Here is an 18753-nt window from a genome sequence, read left to right on the forward strand (position 1 = left end):
CCCCCCAAAAAAAATGTCCAAGGTCGGTTGAACTTTTTTTAGACCCCCCCCCTTTTTTGTATTACCTCGATCGATTACATGTATGTGCCCCCCCCCCCCCCCCCACATCAAACGCTGGCTACGTGCCTGGGCTGGCTTACATTTAATGATGGGAAATGCTAATTACAGTATTACAAACATACACTACTTTTTATTTACTTCTGTCAAAAGAAACTACAATTTACGGGGATGATTTCGGGCAAATGCGTCAATTACTTTGTTTATATCTTTATCAATATCTCTGTTTAAATTGATGCGGGAAGTGAAGACAAACGTTTTTGGGTCATTGTTGATCGCAAGTACGTTTTCAGCAATCGAAGTTCACTAAATGAACGCTCATCAGAAACACTAGTAAGTGCGAAGGTCACCATATTTTTTAGAGGGGTCATTATAGATGAATGTGTCGTTTCCATTGAACAATCAGCCATGAGGTTTAGGAGATACAAGGGATTAATTTGATTTTTTTTTTCTTCAGTTGGTGAAAGGTTCTCCGTCGTCAACCAATGTTTAAACTTCCGGTGATGTGAATGTATAATAACGCGTCTATATCTGATCGCCTGATTTGGCTTGCTTTTCTACCTTTTCTCTACCTTTATTTTTTTTTCTTTTCCCTCTCCCCGCCCTCCTTTACGTCATAATTTACATTTTATAGTTCTCTTCCTCCTGGCCTTCCTCCTTCTATATATATTTATTTGTACATTTTGAAGGATATTATGCGAAGGAGCATAGCGACCGAGCGAGAAGATGTTAACATTTGTATTAGTCTAAACGCTGCACTATTGGGCCCTACAGAGCCTAAACGTGTGTTGCAGTCTTTAGTCAGTATTTGATGTACCATTTAAAAAAAAAAAAAAAAATTGGGGGGGGGGGGGGGGGAAGGCACTTTTTCAAATTTTCCGGGGGAGGGGGGGGGGGGTCGATTCCACACCGTTTCTTTCACAATGCAATTGCATGACCAGAACTCAACTTTATCTTTAAGATAAAGTTGAGTTCTGGTCATGTGATTGCATTGTGAAAGAAACGGTGTGGAATCTATCAGAAAAGGTTGATCATCTAGTATATAAGTATTCGAGTGTATTGCAAGGTTCTTGAATCATCAAAATGATAAGAAATTTGGCCAAATCTTGGCAAAGTTACAAGCACTGTACACAGAATGATGTATATGGGACTACACAAGCACATGGCGAAAAAAAACCTACCCCCCCCCCCCCGATTTTTACGATGTTTCATGTCATATTTAGAATATGATGGCATTTGAAGAGCCATGCTTTTCAGGGAACATGTTTAATCTGATGTTCTTCCACCCTTGCATAATAACAATGATAACGCTCACAGATTATTTTTTACCTCTTCCCAGAACTCAACCTTCTCTTTAACTTTAATTAGAAAAACAGTTAACTCTGCATTACTCTGTCGTACAAATCCAATTTTCCCCCAAGTCAAAATATTTTTTGTTTTACCACATTATGCAAAGCATGTGTTATTTACACTACCTAAGTAGTATTTTGCATAATTCAAACTATTTTTGCAGTCCCAACAGATTCCACTTTAATATGAAGAGTTTACCATATGAATAATACTATTTTTTTACACAAGTTCATAAACAAAACAAATGGCGGGACACAGCTTTTATCAGTGTTAATCATTTCTTTTATTTACATTTTGGGTGTATCATAATCATAGATCGTATATATTTACATTTCTTGTTCATAAAATAGAAAAAGACGTATGTCACACATGTATCAACAAATCAAATTTAAGATCGACCTTTGATCTAAATACTATAGGATGTTGGATCAATATCAATGAAATTATGCACCTACGATTTAAGGCTGCAATTATTGCAGAAAGTAAACTCAGACTTTTTTCATTTAAAATGTAGTTAGATTTCAAGCCCCCTAAAAGTACTGTTATATGATTAATAGCAAGACTAGTGAGTTGGAACAAACACTTTAGATCACATGACATGATGACCATATTAAGAGTTGTTCACATATGCCTTGTTATACTGCTGGGGTAAGATAAAATCTCATTTTATCTGAAGAAAGCACATTTCTGTATTTATAACAAAAAGATATCAAGTGAGAACACATGAAGTTGTTGCATTTAGATCCTGTTTTTTTTCCACCCACTCACAATCTTGCCATTTTTGTACATGAAATGAAAAGAAAGAAAGAAAAACACAAGATTCAAGGGTATACCACATTTTAATTGAACGCACCTTATGTTGTTGGAAGATGTGAGCTGTTGGAAGATACAAAATTTCAACCACAATGTTAAGTATCACATGAATTCAAGCACATTTTACTTGGCTTTTTCCTGTCAAATTTGCATAAACATGTATATGTGTATGTCCAATGTCGGTTGTCCAAACACTTTTGAGGTAAACATTGATATGATTTTCTGTTTGGCCTATAACTACATTTAGTCTATAAGTCAATGCAATTCACTATTGGCTTGATTCTGGGGCACTTAAATACAGAAATACATGTATACAAGACATTCCTCCTTATGTGAAAGTACAGTGCATCTAAAAACTATTTACATTTAATATGATGATATAACCTTAATATAATATAATCTCAAGACCAAATGATTACAATCCCTGTATATCTAAATATTCAAATTGTCAGTGGAAGTTAGAAGATGACATGGATGAAAAGCTTTACGTTAATATAGCCGATAGAGGATAAATTTTGCCCAATAGAAACTGACTAGCTTCTCCGCTATTATCTGGACAATGCCTGTGAGAGCTGTGACGCCTTCACGGGCAAAATTATCCTGCTTTTAGAAGGATAATTCAGTGGAAGCTAACCATATAATGTAATTAAGTAGAAACTCACGCCGTTCCCATAGAGTGCACATAACGGAGAGAAACCAGAAATCGGAGTGATCACATGATCAGAATATTTGACCCCAACACTAAAATCCCAGGTCCTAGCAATCCCACAATGCTCTAAATGATAGAAATGAGCGGCTGCTTTAAATCATGTACTTAACATTGTATTCATACTGGTATTAGATGGCTCAGATAAAACAGACAAGTGATAAGTAGTGGTTGGACATGTATCAGTCCCAGACGACTCACTCATTACTTGCTTAAGTGGTGCTGTCTTCATTAGATCTAAAATTCCCTGCGTGTCTACAGGATACCATATGATGGTCACGTGACTGAGGCGGTCTAGTGTTGACAAAGCAGACTGGACATTTATCATTCACAGATGATTTATTTGTTACATAATGTTTTAGTTGATTATATTCCCTTCAGTATATAGACTTGTCTGTACAGTCTCATGTGCAACAGCTGCTCTTCCATAAGATTGGTCACATGATCAAGATGGTCACATGACTAAGGCACGACGATGACAATTACGGCTGGGCTGGACACCTTTCACCCAGGAATGATTCTCTCATTACAGTTTCTTTAATCAAACTGTTGTCTTCATTGCATCTAGATTTCCATCTACCGAAATGTCAGACTCATGTGCAACAGGTGATTGCCTCAAGATAGTCACATGGTCAAAATGGTCACATGACCAAAGCGGTATGATGACGATGACAGCCAAGGTGAGATCTATCAGTTCCATGAGATAAGATCCTGGACCGGGGCTCCTTTCTCTGGGGTATCCTTCTCAGGTGTGAAGAGGGATGCAGCCTTGCTCAATCCAAAGCCCATGGAACTCTGTTAACAGGACAATCAAGATTGAAAGAAACAATGTCTCAGTGGATGTTATGGAGACATGCAGTTACGCTACTTTAAAAAGAGGAACTCACAAAATGTAAAGCAAATGGCCCACATACTAACAACTGAACTACAGAATTATAATTCTGCAGTTTGCAAAAACATTCTGCCATAAAAATAGTCATTGTTGAGAAATTGCCAAAGCTTCAGACTTTACAGCACTCTTTGGGTCAATTGTTTATCACTGTCAGCATTCCAGAGATACTGCTAGATTTTCAGATAGTATACACAAACAAATACATGTATCAGATTCAGAGTTTAACTGGTTCCAACATACATATCAATATAACTTTTTGTTTAATTTCTCATCAGATTTTATATAAAATCTTTAGTCTACAATCTACAATCTTTCTTGACTCTTTCTATCAACCAGAACTAGAATGTTAGTCAAATTCTTATGGTCTAAGAACTCTTTGATCTTCTTAGAGATTGTCATTTAGTTCTTTACCTATCTTTCTAGTCATATTTTCTTGGACTAAGAGTTTATTTGGTCCTCTTCCATTTTGGATACATTCTTTCTTTGCAGTCCTGAACTTATCTTTCAGAACTGGTCCTACATGTTTGGTCCTCATTATCTGGTCTTACCTTCCTGGTCTTTCTCCTGATTGGACTGCAGAGATTGGTTAATGGACTTTCCATCATCTTGGTCCTCTTGGACTGTAGAGCTGGACTACACAAATTGGATCCTGGACTGGCCATGATGGTCATCTTCTTCAGGGCTGGACTACACAGAGTAGATGCAGGACTTGCCATGATGTTGGTCCTCTTTAGTAGGGCTGGGCTACGCAGATTGGATGCTGGACTGGCCATGATGTTGGTCCTGTTCTGTAGAGCTTGACGACTAAGTCCATCTGGAATAATCACAAATATTTGTTAACGAACCTATGTATTTTCATTAAGGGGTAGTTTGGGAGGACTACGGCAATTAGCCAGGTTTGAAGTATGCATTTTTACCTGTTTATTACCAATGTAAGTCCCCTTCTTGGGGAAGAATGAGCATTACTATTTTTCCCCCAAGTCCCTTATGCATGGTATTAGTGCGAAGGATGAGAATGATGATGATGATGATTATAATGACAATAACAACAACAACAACAACAATAATAATAATAATAAAGAGTATTTTATAAAGCACCCTATCCTTTGTGCAAAATACTCAAGATACTGGGAGAGTATATTGGTTGAACCGGCAAGAACCCTGTTTACATGTCTTCTGCTTCTTATTCTTTGTGAAATTTATTTAAAATACTAAATGTAAGAAAATGGAATCCTCAAGCACATACCTTCACGGAGCTCCTTGGTCTTGGCAGGAGTGGCCTTCCTGGCCGGGCTCTCAACCTTGAAGAAGCCTCCTTCAAAGACCACCTTCTCCGACTCCGCCTTTCTCGTTGCCTTGGCCTGCATCGCTGCCTTGGCGGCTAGGAGCCTCTCCCTTGCAGCAATACGCTTAGCAGCAGCTTCACCTCCGACCAGCTTCTTGGTAACGGGCTTCTTCTTCTGCAAAAGGGTAACAAAAGAATGGACGGCAAAATTACGCTACCGCAGAAAGAGATCTTGGATTCATGCACACACCAATCATATGTTTTTGTTGTTGTTGTTGTACAACACGTGCTCAAGCGTCAATTTCTCTGCAGTCAATATCCTACCCTTACCAAACCCCTAACCTTAACCCTGGGTCAAACTGTTTACAGATGAAGTCCTAGCTGCAACACTAGTGCTACTGCCCTTTGGCAAGCTATTAATCTTTATTTGAAACCCAAAACCCAAATGCAGTAAATAGTACCTGGTAGCAAGTAATTCCTTAATTGCTTTCACCTTAAGACAAGCTTGAGGGATAAACCCAAGGTAATATTATATACTGTGTGGGCACCTTGAGCACCCTCTGGGCTGGATATCTGCACAGTAAACGTGTTGTTATCAATATAATCTAGTTATTATCATTTTAATTATAATGTAGTGCTATTTTAATCCACACTAATAAAAGTTAGCTCGTGAAAAAGTGCTCAAGTGTGTCATGTCATGCACAGTTTACAATCCTAGTGTTCAAATATATTATTACCCCAGCTTTAGCATGGCTGCCGTTGAGCTCTGATATTATGTTTCTACCAGGTACCCACTAACTTCCCCTGATTATAAATCTTACCTTGATGATCTTTGGTTTGTCGACCTTCTTCTCCTCTCTCTGCCAGTTATTAGCCTGTAGCTTCTCAAGTTCCTTGAATAAAGTATCTACATCCTCCACCTGTAAGAGTGTTTCAGATCATTTTAATCGTTAGCATTTTCCGAAATTCACAGAGCTTTAATTAACATATCATACAGGAAATTAAAAAAGATAATATCATGAGCAAGAGAGAGTGTTATTAAAAATCAGATCAAATGAAAAAAATAGGGCCAGAACAGAGACAAGAAATATGAGGATTCAAGAGAAAGAGAGAGAGACACAGAGAGAGAGAGAGAAAGAGGGGGGGGGGGGCTCAAGAGACAGAGTAAAAGAGAAAAACAGGGAGAAAAAGAAAACTGACCAAAATTTAAAATATTTGGATACAGGGGGGAAGGAAGACAGAAAATATACCACACAACATAACACTCCAGATTATTATGCTGTTTTTCGACCGGATTGAACTAGTTACATTTCCTGTGTTCCACAGTCAATGTTGATTTCTGTCATTCCTTAACCTACCGGTATACTAATTTCAATACACTTATATCTATAAAACTAGATGGAATTCGACTGCGCGCAGTCGAAAATGATGCCTCCGTCATAGAGCAATTTTACAAACCAAAACAGAAGAAATTTTTCGAATTCAAGTTCAATTGTAATCCATTGACAGGTTCTCAGAATATCGTGATTACAAGCAATTTCTCATATACATATATGACCCTTTGATCTTTGACCTCATGACCCTAAAATCTACTCAGTTCATTGGCTCTGCAAGATGTCCTGAGTTAAATAGTAATCCATCTGTCAGTTCTAATGAGAATGCGTTCACAAGCTATTTTTGCATCATAATGAGCCCATGATCTTTGACCTTTGACCTTATGAACCAAGAATCTACTCAGTTCATTGGCTCTGCAAGTAACATACATGACCTAATTTTGGCAGGAATCCATCAATCGGTTCTTGAGATAACGCGATCACAAGCTGTTTTTGCATACATAATGTGTGCTGTGGCCTTTGACTTTTGACCTCATGACCCCTAAATCTAATCAGTTCATCGACTCTGCAAGTAACATACATGACCTAAGTTCGGCAGCAATCCATCAATCGGTTCTTGAGATAACGCGATCACAAGAACGGGACGTACGTACGTACGGACGGACAACCCGAAAACATAATGCCTCCGGCTACTTCGTAACGGAGGCATAAAAACAAGTGTAAGATTGATAAGTGAGTGTCACTGACCTGGAAGTAGATCATTTCCCAGAATCCTTCTAGGTCAGAGCAGTGGGTGACCTTCTCACCGAGTCCAAATTCACAGTTCTTGACGAGGCCTAGGAACTGCTTGAAGCGCTGGTCTATCAGGAGTTTGGCCTTACCGATGGAGCTGCGGATCTCGCCAAGCACTGAACAAAGATACAAAGGGGATGCAGAAGGTATTCAAAACAACTGGAGATTCTTCCAATATTACTACATAGAGATCAAGGCTCATATATTCTTCTAATTCACTTAAACCTAAGACAAAGGCTAAAGTCATATTAAACAAAGGGATCGCTAAGACCTCTGTCTAACTTCCTCTGTTGAACTTGACTTTGTAGTGAGCTTACTTTCAGTTTTAGTTGAATACTAACCCAACAGTTTATACAACTGTAATAGGATGTAGATGAAATAATAGCTTATAAACCTTATCAACTGTGTACTCGTAAAGGTCGTCCAGATATGACGTAGTAAACCGCCGCAAACAAAAACTTTTTGTTTTTATAGTGTAAATTAATGGCAACTGCGTACAACAAAGTTCCTGGGCATATCAAATAAGCTCTGGGTTATTAGATGGGAAATGTCAAGCGTATTTAACTTTACTCAACTTAAAGAAACGGTCGCAGGTTTGCAGCATCATATCTGAACAAGGTCTTAGTGTATATAACGAAAACAAAAGAAAACCAGATGGACATAAAGCTTTACCTTCCTCTGATAGTTTGTTGTCAGACATGATAGTCTCCCAGATGCTGCACCTATCAAGCAGTCTTGTCGTCTCTGATGATACCAGGTTCTTGAAGTACTGCAAATCTTTTTCCTGCACTGGTGAGGCATCTGTGCTTTCTGAGGGTTTCCTGAAGAAAACAAAGGTAAAGGAGAAGAGGAGTCGTAAAATGGGATCTGTTATTGAGTTTGGATTGTGCACAAATCTACTCTGAAGCCTTTTGCACAATCCCATCGATGACTCGATGGATTCTAACCTGGAATCTCATTATGATTAGAAATACAAATATAAAGGGAGTGGATTGTTGGTTTCCATGTGCAGAAGGCCATAATTTCTTACACCAGACTTGGTAGAAATACCATTAATGGTGTACAAGTCTGCACACAGCAAACCCATAGGCCAATCAAGAAATACCCCTTAGTCTCTCAGAGAGTCTTCGGATGAGGGAAAAGTCAGAGCACTACATAAGGCCCATTGGTCATAAAACAGAAGGCTAATCCTGATGATTGACAACACCCATAATTCGGTAAATACTTGGACGGTGTCAAATTCCCCACGAGAGCCCACTACTATGCATCTTTAAAGAGAAGGTTGAGTTCTGGGAAGAGGTGAAAAATAATTTGTAAACTTTATCCTTCTTATTATGCAAGTGTGGAAGAACATCAGATAAGACATGTTCCCTGAAAAGCATGGCTCTTCAAATGCCTTCATATTCTAAATGTGTCATGTAACATTGTAAAACTCGGGGGGGGGGGGGGGGGGGGGGGGGGGGTAGGTTTTTTACGCCACATGTTCGTGTAGTCCCATATACATCTTTCTGTGTACAGTGTTTGTAACTTTACCAAGACTTGGCCAAATTTCTTATCATTTTGATGATTCCAGAACCTTGCAAATGCTAGATGCTAGATGATTAACCTTTTCTGGTCAAAACACTGTTTCTTTCACAATGCAATCGCATGACCAGAATTCAACTTCATCTTTAAACAGTAAAACCTTCCTCGTTGAGATTGCTATATCATGAATATATCATTTGAAATTGTGGCATGTTGCAGGCCTTCTAGACAGAGAAAATTCTTCATTTAGGGATGGTCTTGTAAACTATCAAACTGAGTTTAATTAACCCTTTGCCTACGACACCAGGTGGTCCCTGTATCAAGCCTATGGGACTTTGACAATGCTGTAGTCAACAGGTTAAGAACTGCCTAGCTGACTTCTTACCTCTCTACTGGCTCTCCTGTCACAGCTTCTCCTTGTACATCCGTTTCCGCTTTTGCAGTGTCTTCCGTTTCCATAGCGACCTCTTCCTGAGGCACAGGTGTCCTGAAGGCAAAGAAATCAATCAGTTCCCACAGCAATGAGAAAGCTAAAACATCTAAACTACATATTCAGTGAATTTCTATCTCCAATAATTGCTGTACCTAAATATTTTGTTTAAAAATTCCTTTCCCTGTTTATCAACATCTACAATCAAAATCAGAGAAAGAGAGGGTTAAAATTACAATGTTAACCTGGCGTTGTTTCACAGAACCATCATAAGTACAATTTTGACGACATCCCATTGAAATGTCTGTAAATTTTAATACACACCTTTCAATGGGATGTCGGCGAACTTGAACTTGTACTGTCAAAACGCTGCCCAGAATACGAAATTCTAGCTTTAGTTGAAGTTTATATGCTAGAGAAAAGAGACATGCTAACAATCTTTCTCCCCACAATATTTTCATGATTTTCTTCCAAACAACAATTTTTTTCATTCTCTTTTAGCCTCATTTCTGATGCATATTGATACCACATTTATACAATGTTGAGACAGTTATCATGCAGCTAAGAGATCAATTCAATGTCAGGTCTATTATAAGCTACCATCCAAAAGTTCCTCCTACCTCTCATTTTCAGTAGTTTCTGGCTTATTTTCTGTCTCTGGTTTCACATCACTTTCTGTTTCTACAGGTTTACTTGTGTCCGTTTCCATGGCGAAATCTTCCACCTCTGTCAAGATTGGTTGTGGAGGAATAGGTCCTGAAATGCAGAAAAGAAAATCTTTATTCACATCATCTTGCAAAAGTACTCTGTGGTTTACAATTATTAATGTCTCTTCAAAGTGCTACGCTGGTTTGGGCCAAGCTGATAAACTGCATTGAGAGAGGTGCCTTCAGATAAAAAAAAAAGGCATTGTCTAAATGCAACAGGAAGGGATGTGAACCCTAAATATCGATGACAAATTTGCTGCCAGCCAATCAAATGCCTTGATTCTATAGTAGCTTGTAACAGCTTCTGTAACTTGTTATTGATAACAAGTTATATAAAACAGGGCCCAGCTGATGCTAATTCATGTTCAGAACTCCACAATACTTGGTAAAAAATATGGAACAGCAAGAGTCCAATTGTTGTGGACTTGCCAAACAACAAGTATGTTGCAGATATCCTCTCCTCTTCATCTTAAGAAAATTGTTGTGACTCTTTCCATTGCTATGTATTCTGGCAGCCTATGCTGTACCCCTACAACTAACCTTGTTCTTGCTGCTTGCCTAGTGATCTCAGTGGTCTCAGTGAGTATGGAGTGGAGCATCTACATGGTATTATTGAGAATAGAATTGACTTTACATTACTAGGAAAGTTTAAACATGACTTACATGAAGATTTACATCAGTCAGCTACACAAACAAAAGACATTGGTATGTCCCTTCCCATCAACTGACAACCTGCTCTCAATAGCATTGCATGTTTTTATACAATGCCCACTAACATAATTCAATTACATTTTTAAGAAGTTGCTATGTCAGAAATCTCCAAGCAATGCCATGAAGAGAAGGGTTTCAATGGGCTATACCATATGACAACATGCAATGCAAATGCAATAAGTTACTCAGTGGGTGAGGACATACCACTGTCTTTTGTGAACAGGTGGTCAGTTGATGGGAAGGTACATACCAATGTCTTTTGTTCATCTAGCTGACTGATGAATGACTGGCATGATGATGTCACAAATGTCATTGCTTTTGGAGGGTTTTTTATTAGGGTTGAAGCTTAGCAGGTAGAACAAAAGTAATACAAAAAATGATGTAAAATAAAAAACAAATAAACAAAAAAGTCAAAAGATCAACACAAGTCAACATGATGCACTATCTGAACTAACAGGAGTGAAATGAGATCCGGACCTCTACATGAAATCACCCTTAACATCAATTTTAAAAATTATAACCGATGCATTGAACAGAAGCGAAGCTAAAGTCACCTTCAAAGAAGGGCTTAGTGCTGTGTTGGGCTTTGCAGTAGAGAACGATTAATGTGTGAGCTGGGCTGATGTGATGGTAGTAAAGGGGACGTTGGACTCCTTTGTGAGACCACCTTTAACACTTACAAAAATAGGATGAAAATATGAGCTCACCTTCGCTGAGAGGGTGTTAATGCTGTGTTGGACTTTGCAGTAGGGAAGAGGAAGATTGATGCACTAGCTGGGCTGATGGGTGTGAACGGGAGATCTGGTACAGCCATACTGAATGTGAATCCTTCTGGTCGACCAAAGGTTTCTGCTAGCATTGACGATCCTCTCTGATTGTTTATGTTGAATGTGGCCTCGTCTGAGAGGGGAGATAAAAGAATATAACAAATTACATGAATATGGAATAGGGCCCCTGGTATGTCAAAAATATGCAAAATCCATTCCCCCCTGTATACTTGCCGTGATATGTTTGTATAAATTTTCTTCATGACATTATAGCCTCTAGCGGCCGTATGCATCATTTGTACAAAATTCACAACAGAGCAGCATTTTTGTTCAAATCAGACATTTTCGAGAAAAAAAAACATGGGGGCTCGGGCGAATAAGCCCCCTAAATGCTAAAAAGAGCCCCGAAAGTCATAAAAGAGCCCAAAAGATTTGCATAGAGTTCAATGCAAAAAAAATAAAGAGTGTTATTTTCATGCAAGCAAGCTTGAAAAGTAGCCCCCGACATTTTTAAAGTATTTTTCCCCCTGATTATCATACAATGTAGAATTGTTATACATGTATGTAATTGTGAGGATTCAATGATTATATGATGATTTATTCAAGGAATATTATAGTAAAAAGGGGGAGAGGAGAGTTGGATGGAGATAGGATTCCCCTGGCTTGAGAGATCACCAAAATAACATAGCCTTTACTTCAGATACAGGAGATAAGAGCAGACTAAAAGGACCTTAACCCTATTTAGCCCGGGGGGGGGGGGGGGGGGGGGGCTTTAGAAGCCCCCCTCGTCAGTTTTTGCAATAATTTTTTAACGCAAGAAAATCTTGCACTAAAATTTTGTGACTTTTTTCTTTCGAGTCTTGCGCATCTTTTGAAAGAATTTTTCGAAAATCGTACCTACCATTACGAAGTCACATGTCCTTTTGTCTTTGCATGTCAGCCCGAAAATCGCTCATTTTTGTGATTTGTGTACAAAACATATGGAAATCTCATTTTTCAAATAAAGAGATAAAACATTGGTTATTTGGTCTTGTTTACAGTTAAGGAGTTTATTTTGGGGTCAAAAATAGTTGAATTATAGTTGTAAATGAAATAAAACAACAAAAAAAATAAAATAAATAAGTTAAAAAAACAAAGAAATACATAAGAAATTATCAAAACAATAGATAACATAAGGAATAACCCTGGTTTTTCATTTTTTTTGTGTTGTATTATTATTCCAAATGGTCTAACAAATATATGTAGTGAGAAAGAATGCTTAAATATGAATAATGTCTGATTTATGGGCAAAAAATGTGAATTTGATGACCTTATTTGCATAAATTACCATAAATATGCAAATTACCATAGTATTTTATACACTTCACAAATTTTCGTGGCGATCGGTCGTTTCACGGCCGAGATCATAGGGGGGGGGGGGGGGGGGCCTTAGAAGCCCCCCCCCCCCCCCCCCCCCCCCCCCCCCCCCCCCCCCCCCCCTTGGCTGTGCAGTTTCAAAATAGCCCGGGCTAGATAGGGTTAAATATTAAGCGTTATCTTTGAGTAATATGAGTGAGTGATGCGGGACCCTACCAAACTGCTGATATTATTGCTGACACTCTAGACTTGTCGATCCTTTGATATGCCTTCACAATGGACTGAAGGAATAGGGGAAAGCATAAAATAACATATAAAAAACAAAATACTTACCAATAACTGGTTTTGCAGGCTCCACCTCTAACTCTACATTCTCCTCCTCTACAATCTCCTCCTCTACAGTCTCCTCCTCCTTCTCTACTGCTGGAGCTACTTCTCAACCACTGGAGCGGCTTTCTTCACAACTGGAGCAGGCTTCTCCACCTTGGCCCCCCTGGTGGTGCGACCAGTCTTGCTCTGGGGAGGGGCTGGCTTGGTTGCCAGGCGTGCCGACTGCCTGGTCGTGGGCGGGGCACGGTTGGTTGAGACTGTTGTTCTTGTGCTTGGCATTCTTGATGATGCTGGTTTGGAAGTAGGAGGAGGAGGGGGCCCTCTCCTGGCTCTGGTTGATGGGGCAGGTTCCTGGGGGGTGGTGGGTAAAGAAAGAGATGGTAATCATATGTGAGATACAACACTCCCTGAAGCAGGCGCGTACGCAGGGGGGGGGGGGGGGGGGAGGGGGGTTGAACCCCCCCCTTCCTTTGGTATGTTTTATGTGTGTATTTTGAAGGAAATTAATAAATTATTTTAAAAAAAATTGTGCCAATGGCTGACCTAAAAAAGTAGACCTTACCCCCCCCCCCCAACGGAGCAAAATGTCAATTTTTCAAATTTCGAGACCCCCCCCCCCCCCCCCCCCCCAAAAAAAGGTCTCTTCTTATGGTCAAGTCTTTCAGATAGTGAGTTAAGATGTTGGTGCCAGATGTAAATGATCATTTCTCATTAATATGCGTCTGTAAAAATCCAATTACGCACACACACACACACACACACACATTCATTGCTTACAACTTTCTTGACAGGAGCTCTTGTCCTTGAGGTGTCCTTCACTCCATTGGTTGGTGGCTTTGCTGATGACCTTGTAGATGACCTTGTAGACCTCTGAGGTACTGGTGCTGGTCTGCTAACAGGTTTGCTGACAGGTTTCTACAATGAAATGTAATGAGAAGGTTAATGTTAAAGGTAAAGACCAGTATTGGTAACGCCCCAATTTCAAAAAATGAAATGGAAGCTCTCATTACCAATCATGTGAAAGAATATGTTTTGACTAATACATGATGATAAAAAATTTGCCGGGAAACCGCCTACTAATTCATATATTTGGTAAATTTATTTCTCTCATGGTCGTGTGAGAGAGATAGGGTAGTCCCATATACATCTTTCTGTGTATAGTGCTTGTAACTTTACGAAGAATGGGCCAAATTTCTTATCATTTTGATGATTCCAGAACCTTGCAGATGCTAGATGCTAGATGATCAACCTTTTCTGATCGATTCCACAACGTTTCTTCACAATGCAATCGCATGACCATTACTGGTCTTTACCTTTAAAGATAAATTTGAGTTCTGGTCATGCTATTACATTTCATGAAATGACTGTCTGGATGCAATTAGGAAAGATTGATTATATAGAACATAAGAACTGCATTGGGCCTATTTTCACAAAACTTGTCATCAGTGCCAAATGAGAGTTTTTGTTTAATATTATAAGCTAGTGAAATCCTTGCTTCTGATTGAATATCAGCAAATTTGTCAATGATTTTTGTCATTTGTCATTGGAAAAAGGCTTTGTGAAACAGGTACATGGTGTCTAATGTGAGGTTTTGGAATCAGCAACATCAGGAGAAATGGACTCAATCTTGCTGAAAGTTACAGGCACACAGAAATGGGTATATGGGACTACACTCATATGTTAGCGTGAAAATTAATTGGTTCAATTTCATAGTTGTTTCTAGTCTCCTGTCTGATATAAGGGCATTTAAAGAGCAATCCTTTTCAGGAGGACATTTCTACTATGATATTCTAATTCCAATTCTTCTATACAGACATAAAATGAATACTACTTGGTCTCACAAAATAAAAGAAATATAACAAAAATAAAAGAAAGATTGAGGGTGCGATTTCAAGTTTCCATTTCATGAGACACTCTATACTCACTGCTGCTGGTTTGGCTGCAGACTTGGTCTTGTTTTTTGAAGACATGAACAGATTTGCGTCTTCTTTGTGGTCTAGCTTCGACACTTTGAACACCTGCAAGTCAAGTCAGATCATCAAAAATGGTAAAATTCATTGTAGTAAATGATGAACAGTTTATAATTTTGGGGTTTTGTTCTCAGTTTGTACCAATTGTTTACATTAAAGTCTGAAGCTACACATGGTATAAGCATGTCTGCCAAATGTAAAAAAAAACATAATAATATTAAATTGAGTAACAACTGAACTTACTGAATGAAGGACAGCATTGCCCACACCCCCAAAGGGGGGGGGGCACCCTTTTTAGGGTTAAGAGTAAGACTCATTCAGACATGAGGCAATGCATTGAAATATGGTGGGGCAAAATGAATCATAAGTGTAGTATGCTTCACAAATTTTCTGCATCATATAGTGCATAATAGTACAATGGGAGCACTGAGGTATATTTGTGAAGGATCTCGACCTCTTACAAGAAGTCCATGGTTCGATCATCATTGAATAGGGTGTTTTGTCCACATTTTCTCCTCTCCATGCACCCAGATGTCTGAAATGAGTGATAATAATTGCAGGGCGTACAGTAAAAGCAGAAGTAATTACTGATGTGGCTAGTTATCCTGGGTAAATAAAATCAAAGTATTATTTATTATCATAATTCAGTAATTACATAGAGATGCCACTGTTGTGATTAGCTGTGTGCGTAATGGATATATCTGTTTAACTCCAAGATGTTATCAGCGCTTGCCATTCACTCACAGAGTTTAGGGAGAATCACCTTTGTTCGTATATAACTTTTTGACTGGCATTTCAAATAACTTACCTGTGGTTTGGCTTTACTAGCCATCTGTTTTCTTTTCAGTTCTTTTTCCTCTTTCCATTTGTTGAGTTTGTCTCTCCTGCTCGTAGCAGATGCTGGAACGGCAGCCTTGACTGAGGGGGCCGAAGAGGACTTGTTGTTTGCTCCATTACCGGGACCTAGAAAAGAGGGGGATTGTACATGTATTCCAATCCATGATGAAGTTGAGGAAGGGGTTGTGGGGGTGTGGAGGGGGTGGACGGATTTGTCCAATCTTGACATTGTGGCACTGTTTTTAAAGAGGACCTTCAAATAAAGTTGGCTTAATTGGCAGACAGAAAAGCAGAGAAAAATATTAAATGAGGTTCAGAAAAAAATTGGACAAAGGTTGAAAAGAATTTCTGTACCTAATGTTAAAGTATCAAGAAAAAATAGGGACCTGTTCAGTCACTAAACAAGAAATTGATATATTTTAATACTTTTTTTGCACAACATATGAGACAGCCATTATTATTTTCACATGTATTTAAATTAAGAGAAATGATTACTGATTATGATTGGCTGTTGTTTGCTTGTATTGATGTAGACTGTCGTAAACACTAAACTTGATAAACTATACACATTTACCCAACACCCTAGTCATTATTTTCAAATGTATTTTAATTGCATGAGATTTTCAGCTGTCAATGAATCTAAAAATATTCACATAAGCCAAAAACGGTAGAGGATATCCAACCCTCGCTTCCTTACGTTTGATATTACATGTATGTATAAAGTATTATATTCCACATACTAAGAATCTTGCTCTACGATTGGTCATAAGTAAATCACGTGAATGACGTGATCAAAGATAGTTCGCCCATCATTGATGGGAGAAGCAAAAAGTTCGTTGCCCTTTGTAGATAGTACTACTATCTACAAAGGGCAACGCACTTTTACTCAAGATAGAGGTACTATCTACAAAGGGCAACGCACTTTCACTGAAGATCATCCAAAAGCGCACTAAAACAGGCGTAATTAAGCGCGCATTACCAATGAGCGCAATTAAAGCAAACACATGCGCGCACCATACCCTCAAGGGGTTGTGTTAAACTTTTACCTTTTTTGGTGTGAATTTGGGCCTGATGTCTTTCATGTAGATGCATACACGTCCTTTTCTTGTTGTAGTTAAATTGTTTTAGATGTGGAATATAAAGCAAATAATCACCTTTTGGTTTCAGGCGATGGCAAACTATCACTTCCTCGTCGATCAGAATGTATACGCTATCTTTCCTCAGCTTCGCTTCGGAAAGATAGCTACATCCAGATCGACTCGGAAGTGACAGTTTGTCCCATCACCTTCACCAACGGTAGTTATTTGCTTACTAACCAAGAACAGCTTGAAGATTACCAAGTAAATGCCAACCCTCGATCACCTTTCTTTCTTACCCTTTTTGGCTTTGAGAGGAGCTGCCGTTGGTGGTGGCATGGCTGCTTTTGATCGATCTTCCTTGACTGGGGAGAATGCTAACCCCTCCAGGTTTCCCATTGTTCTGTTATCCATGAAGCCCATCCCCCTCACACTCCTCTGGTCGATGGATCTTCTGTGCAGCCGGGGCAAACTTGGCATCCACGGTGGAGCCCTTCTTCTTGAAATAGTCTGCTCTGTCCATTATCACTGTATTAGTACGCAGTCAGAAGTAGACCTAAATAACAATTTTTTGGGGAAAAGATGGTACACCTACAAAAGTAAATGATCAAAATCTAACAATTCCATGTGGGTCCAGGAAATAATCGATGAGGGAAAAGAATCATGATGCATAATGCATGCATGTCATGTAGAATTAAATCTATCATAAACTTGATCTAAACTTTTGTCATTTGATTAAGAATAGTCTCTGGTTTAGTTGACAATGTTTGACAGCTCTTTATATCTGACTCTCAATCTCTAAACAAAAAAAATCAGTATATTTCATTCAGGGATGTGTTTAGCTGAGACCATGGGCGTAAATCCTTACGTAATACCTATTGTTCAGGGGGGGGGGGGGGGGTGATCTATTCATTCATCCCCCCCCCCCTGAACAATAGGTATTACGTAAGGATTTACGCCCATGGCCGAGACTTTACCTGAAAGTGTCAAAAGACAAAATATTTTTTAAAAATTCTTTGACTCAAAGCACAGTAATAACTTAGACCAAAAGCTTCTGTCTCTGAAATCAATAATTATTCCTTTTAAACTACATCTTGCTCCACTGAGCGCCTCTATACAGAGAATGAAGTACGTTGTACAGGTTAGTGAAGGGAGGTTACGCAATGCAGTTTGTGTGTGACTGCCAATAAAGCCGATCTCATGCGCACTTGCGCAGTAGTTTATAAACAAAAAATGGAGAGTAGATAGCTGACTGTAAGTCCTTATATTGATATGTTTTTAATACAATGATTTACATTATTGTTATAGGATATGAAAATTAAATCTATTTTCTTTCCAATAATTATTTTTTCTAAATCAAACCGAAAAAAATGTCAAGGGATTCAATACAGGGAAAAAATTAATATTTATTTTTCGGGGGCTACTTTTCAACCTTGCCTGCATGAAAATAACATTCTAAAATTTGTTTTGCATTGAACTCTATGCAAATTTAAGGGGGCTCTTTTCTGATTTTCTCTTTTGGGCATTTCAGGGGCTATTTCGCCCTGAGCCCCTGTGTATTTTTTTGCACTGATTCAATAATACCTTCAACTTATCTTTGCTACGCCTGATACAAGATGATACATTACTCCCATCTAATAGAGCCAAAGGCCCAGGCTAGAGTCAAGACTGATTTTTTAAAACTTGAGATCAAACTTTGAGTTGGCTTTGTCTTTGAGCAGACGCGTACTAAAAAATGAGAATCGTCCTCATTTTCGCGGACGATTCTTATTTCTAGGGCTGTGCTCAACAGTGTAATGAGGTACCCGAGTACACT

The 18753-nt window shown here is 38.8% G+C and overlaps 2 protein-coding genes across 2 annotated transcripts; both read right to left on the reverse strand.

The window, feature by feature from the left end:
* Positions 1–1666: 1666 nt before the first annotated feature.
* On the reverse strand, positions 1667–13153 carry LOC574582 (disks large-associated protein 5). The gene is made up of 11 exons (XM_030973987.1): positions 13058–13153; positions 11309–11501; positions 10431–10489; positions 9804–9939; positions 9139–9240; positions 7902–8050; positions 7185–7345; positions 5925–6023; positions 5065–5278; positions 4367–4632; positions 1667–3721 (listed from the first exon to the last, which is right to left on the reverse strand). Exons 2-11 carry the CDS (start codon positions 11458–11460, stop codon positions 3617–3619), a joined length of 1443 nt encoding a protein of 480 aa, XP_030829847.1. The 5' UTR covers positions 11461–11501; positions 13058–13153; the 3' UTR covers positions 1667–3616.
* LOC115919896 (transcriptional regulatory protein AlgP-like) lies at positions 13154–17336 on the reverse strand. The gene is made up of 5 exons (XM_030974502.1): positions 17237–17336; positions 15833–15987; positions 14980–15072; positions 13832–13969; positions 13154–13405 (listed from the first exon to the last, which is right to left on the reverse strand). Exons 1-5 carry the CDS (start codon positions 17334–17336, stop codon positions 13154–13156), a joined length of 738 nt encoding a protein of 245 aa, XP_030830362.1.
* Between the last annotated feature and the right edge of the window lie 1417 nt (positions 17337–18753).

Source organism: Strongylocentrotus purpuratus, unplaced genomic scaffold (genome assembly GCF_000002235.5).
Source record: "Strongylocentrotus purpuratus isolate Spur 01 unplaced genomic scaffold, Spur_5.0 spur5_scaffold_7, whole genome shotgun sequence".
Lineage (NCBI taxonomy): Eukaryota > Metazoa > Echinodermata > Echinoidea > Camarodonta > Strongylocentrotidae > Strongylocentrotus > Strongylocentrotus purpuratus.

Excerpts from the sequence above, each read along its gene's own strand:
- LOC574582 (XM_030973987.1), bottom strand. The coding sequence starts at position 11,460 with ATGCTAGCAGAAACCTTTGGTCGACCAGAAGGATTCACATTCAGTATG. Across the intron at positions 9,241-9,803 it reads GAAACTACTGAAAATGAGAG|GACACCTGTGCCTCAGGAAG; the intron begins GTAGGAGGAACT and ends CTTTGCCTTCAG. Across the intron at positions 8,051-9,138 it reads ACAGGAGAGCCAGTAGAGAG|GAAACCCTCAGAAAGCACAG; the intron begins GTAAGAAGTCAG and ends TGTTTTCTTCAG.
- LOC115919896 (XM_030974502.1), bottom strand. The coding sequence starts at position 17,336 with ATGGGAAACCTGGAGGGGTTAGCATTCTCCCCAGTCAAGGAAGATCGA. Across the intron at positions 15,988-17,236 it reads TCCTCTCAAAGCCAAAAAGG|GTCCCGGTAATGGAGCAAAC; the intron begins GTAAGAAAGAAA and ends CCTCTTTTCTAG. Across the intron at positions 13,406-13,831 it reads GAGCTCCTGTCAAGAAAGTT|GAACCTGCCCCATCAACCAG; the intron begins GTAAGCAATGAA and ends ACCACCCCCCAG.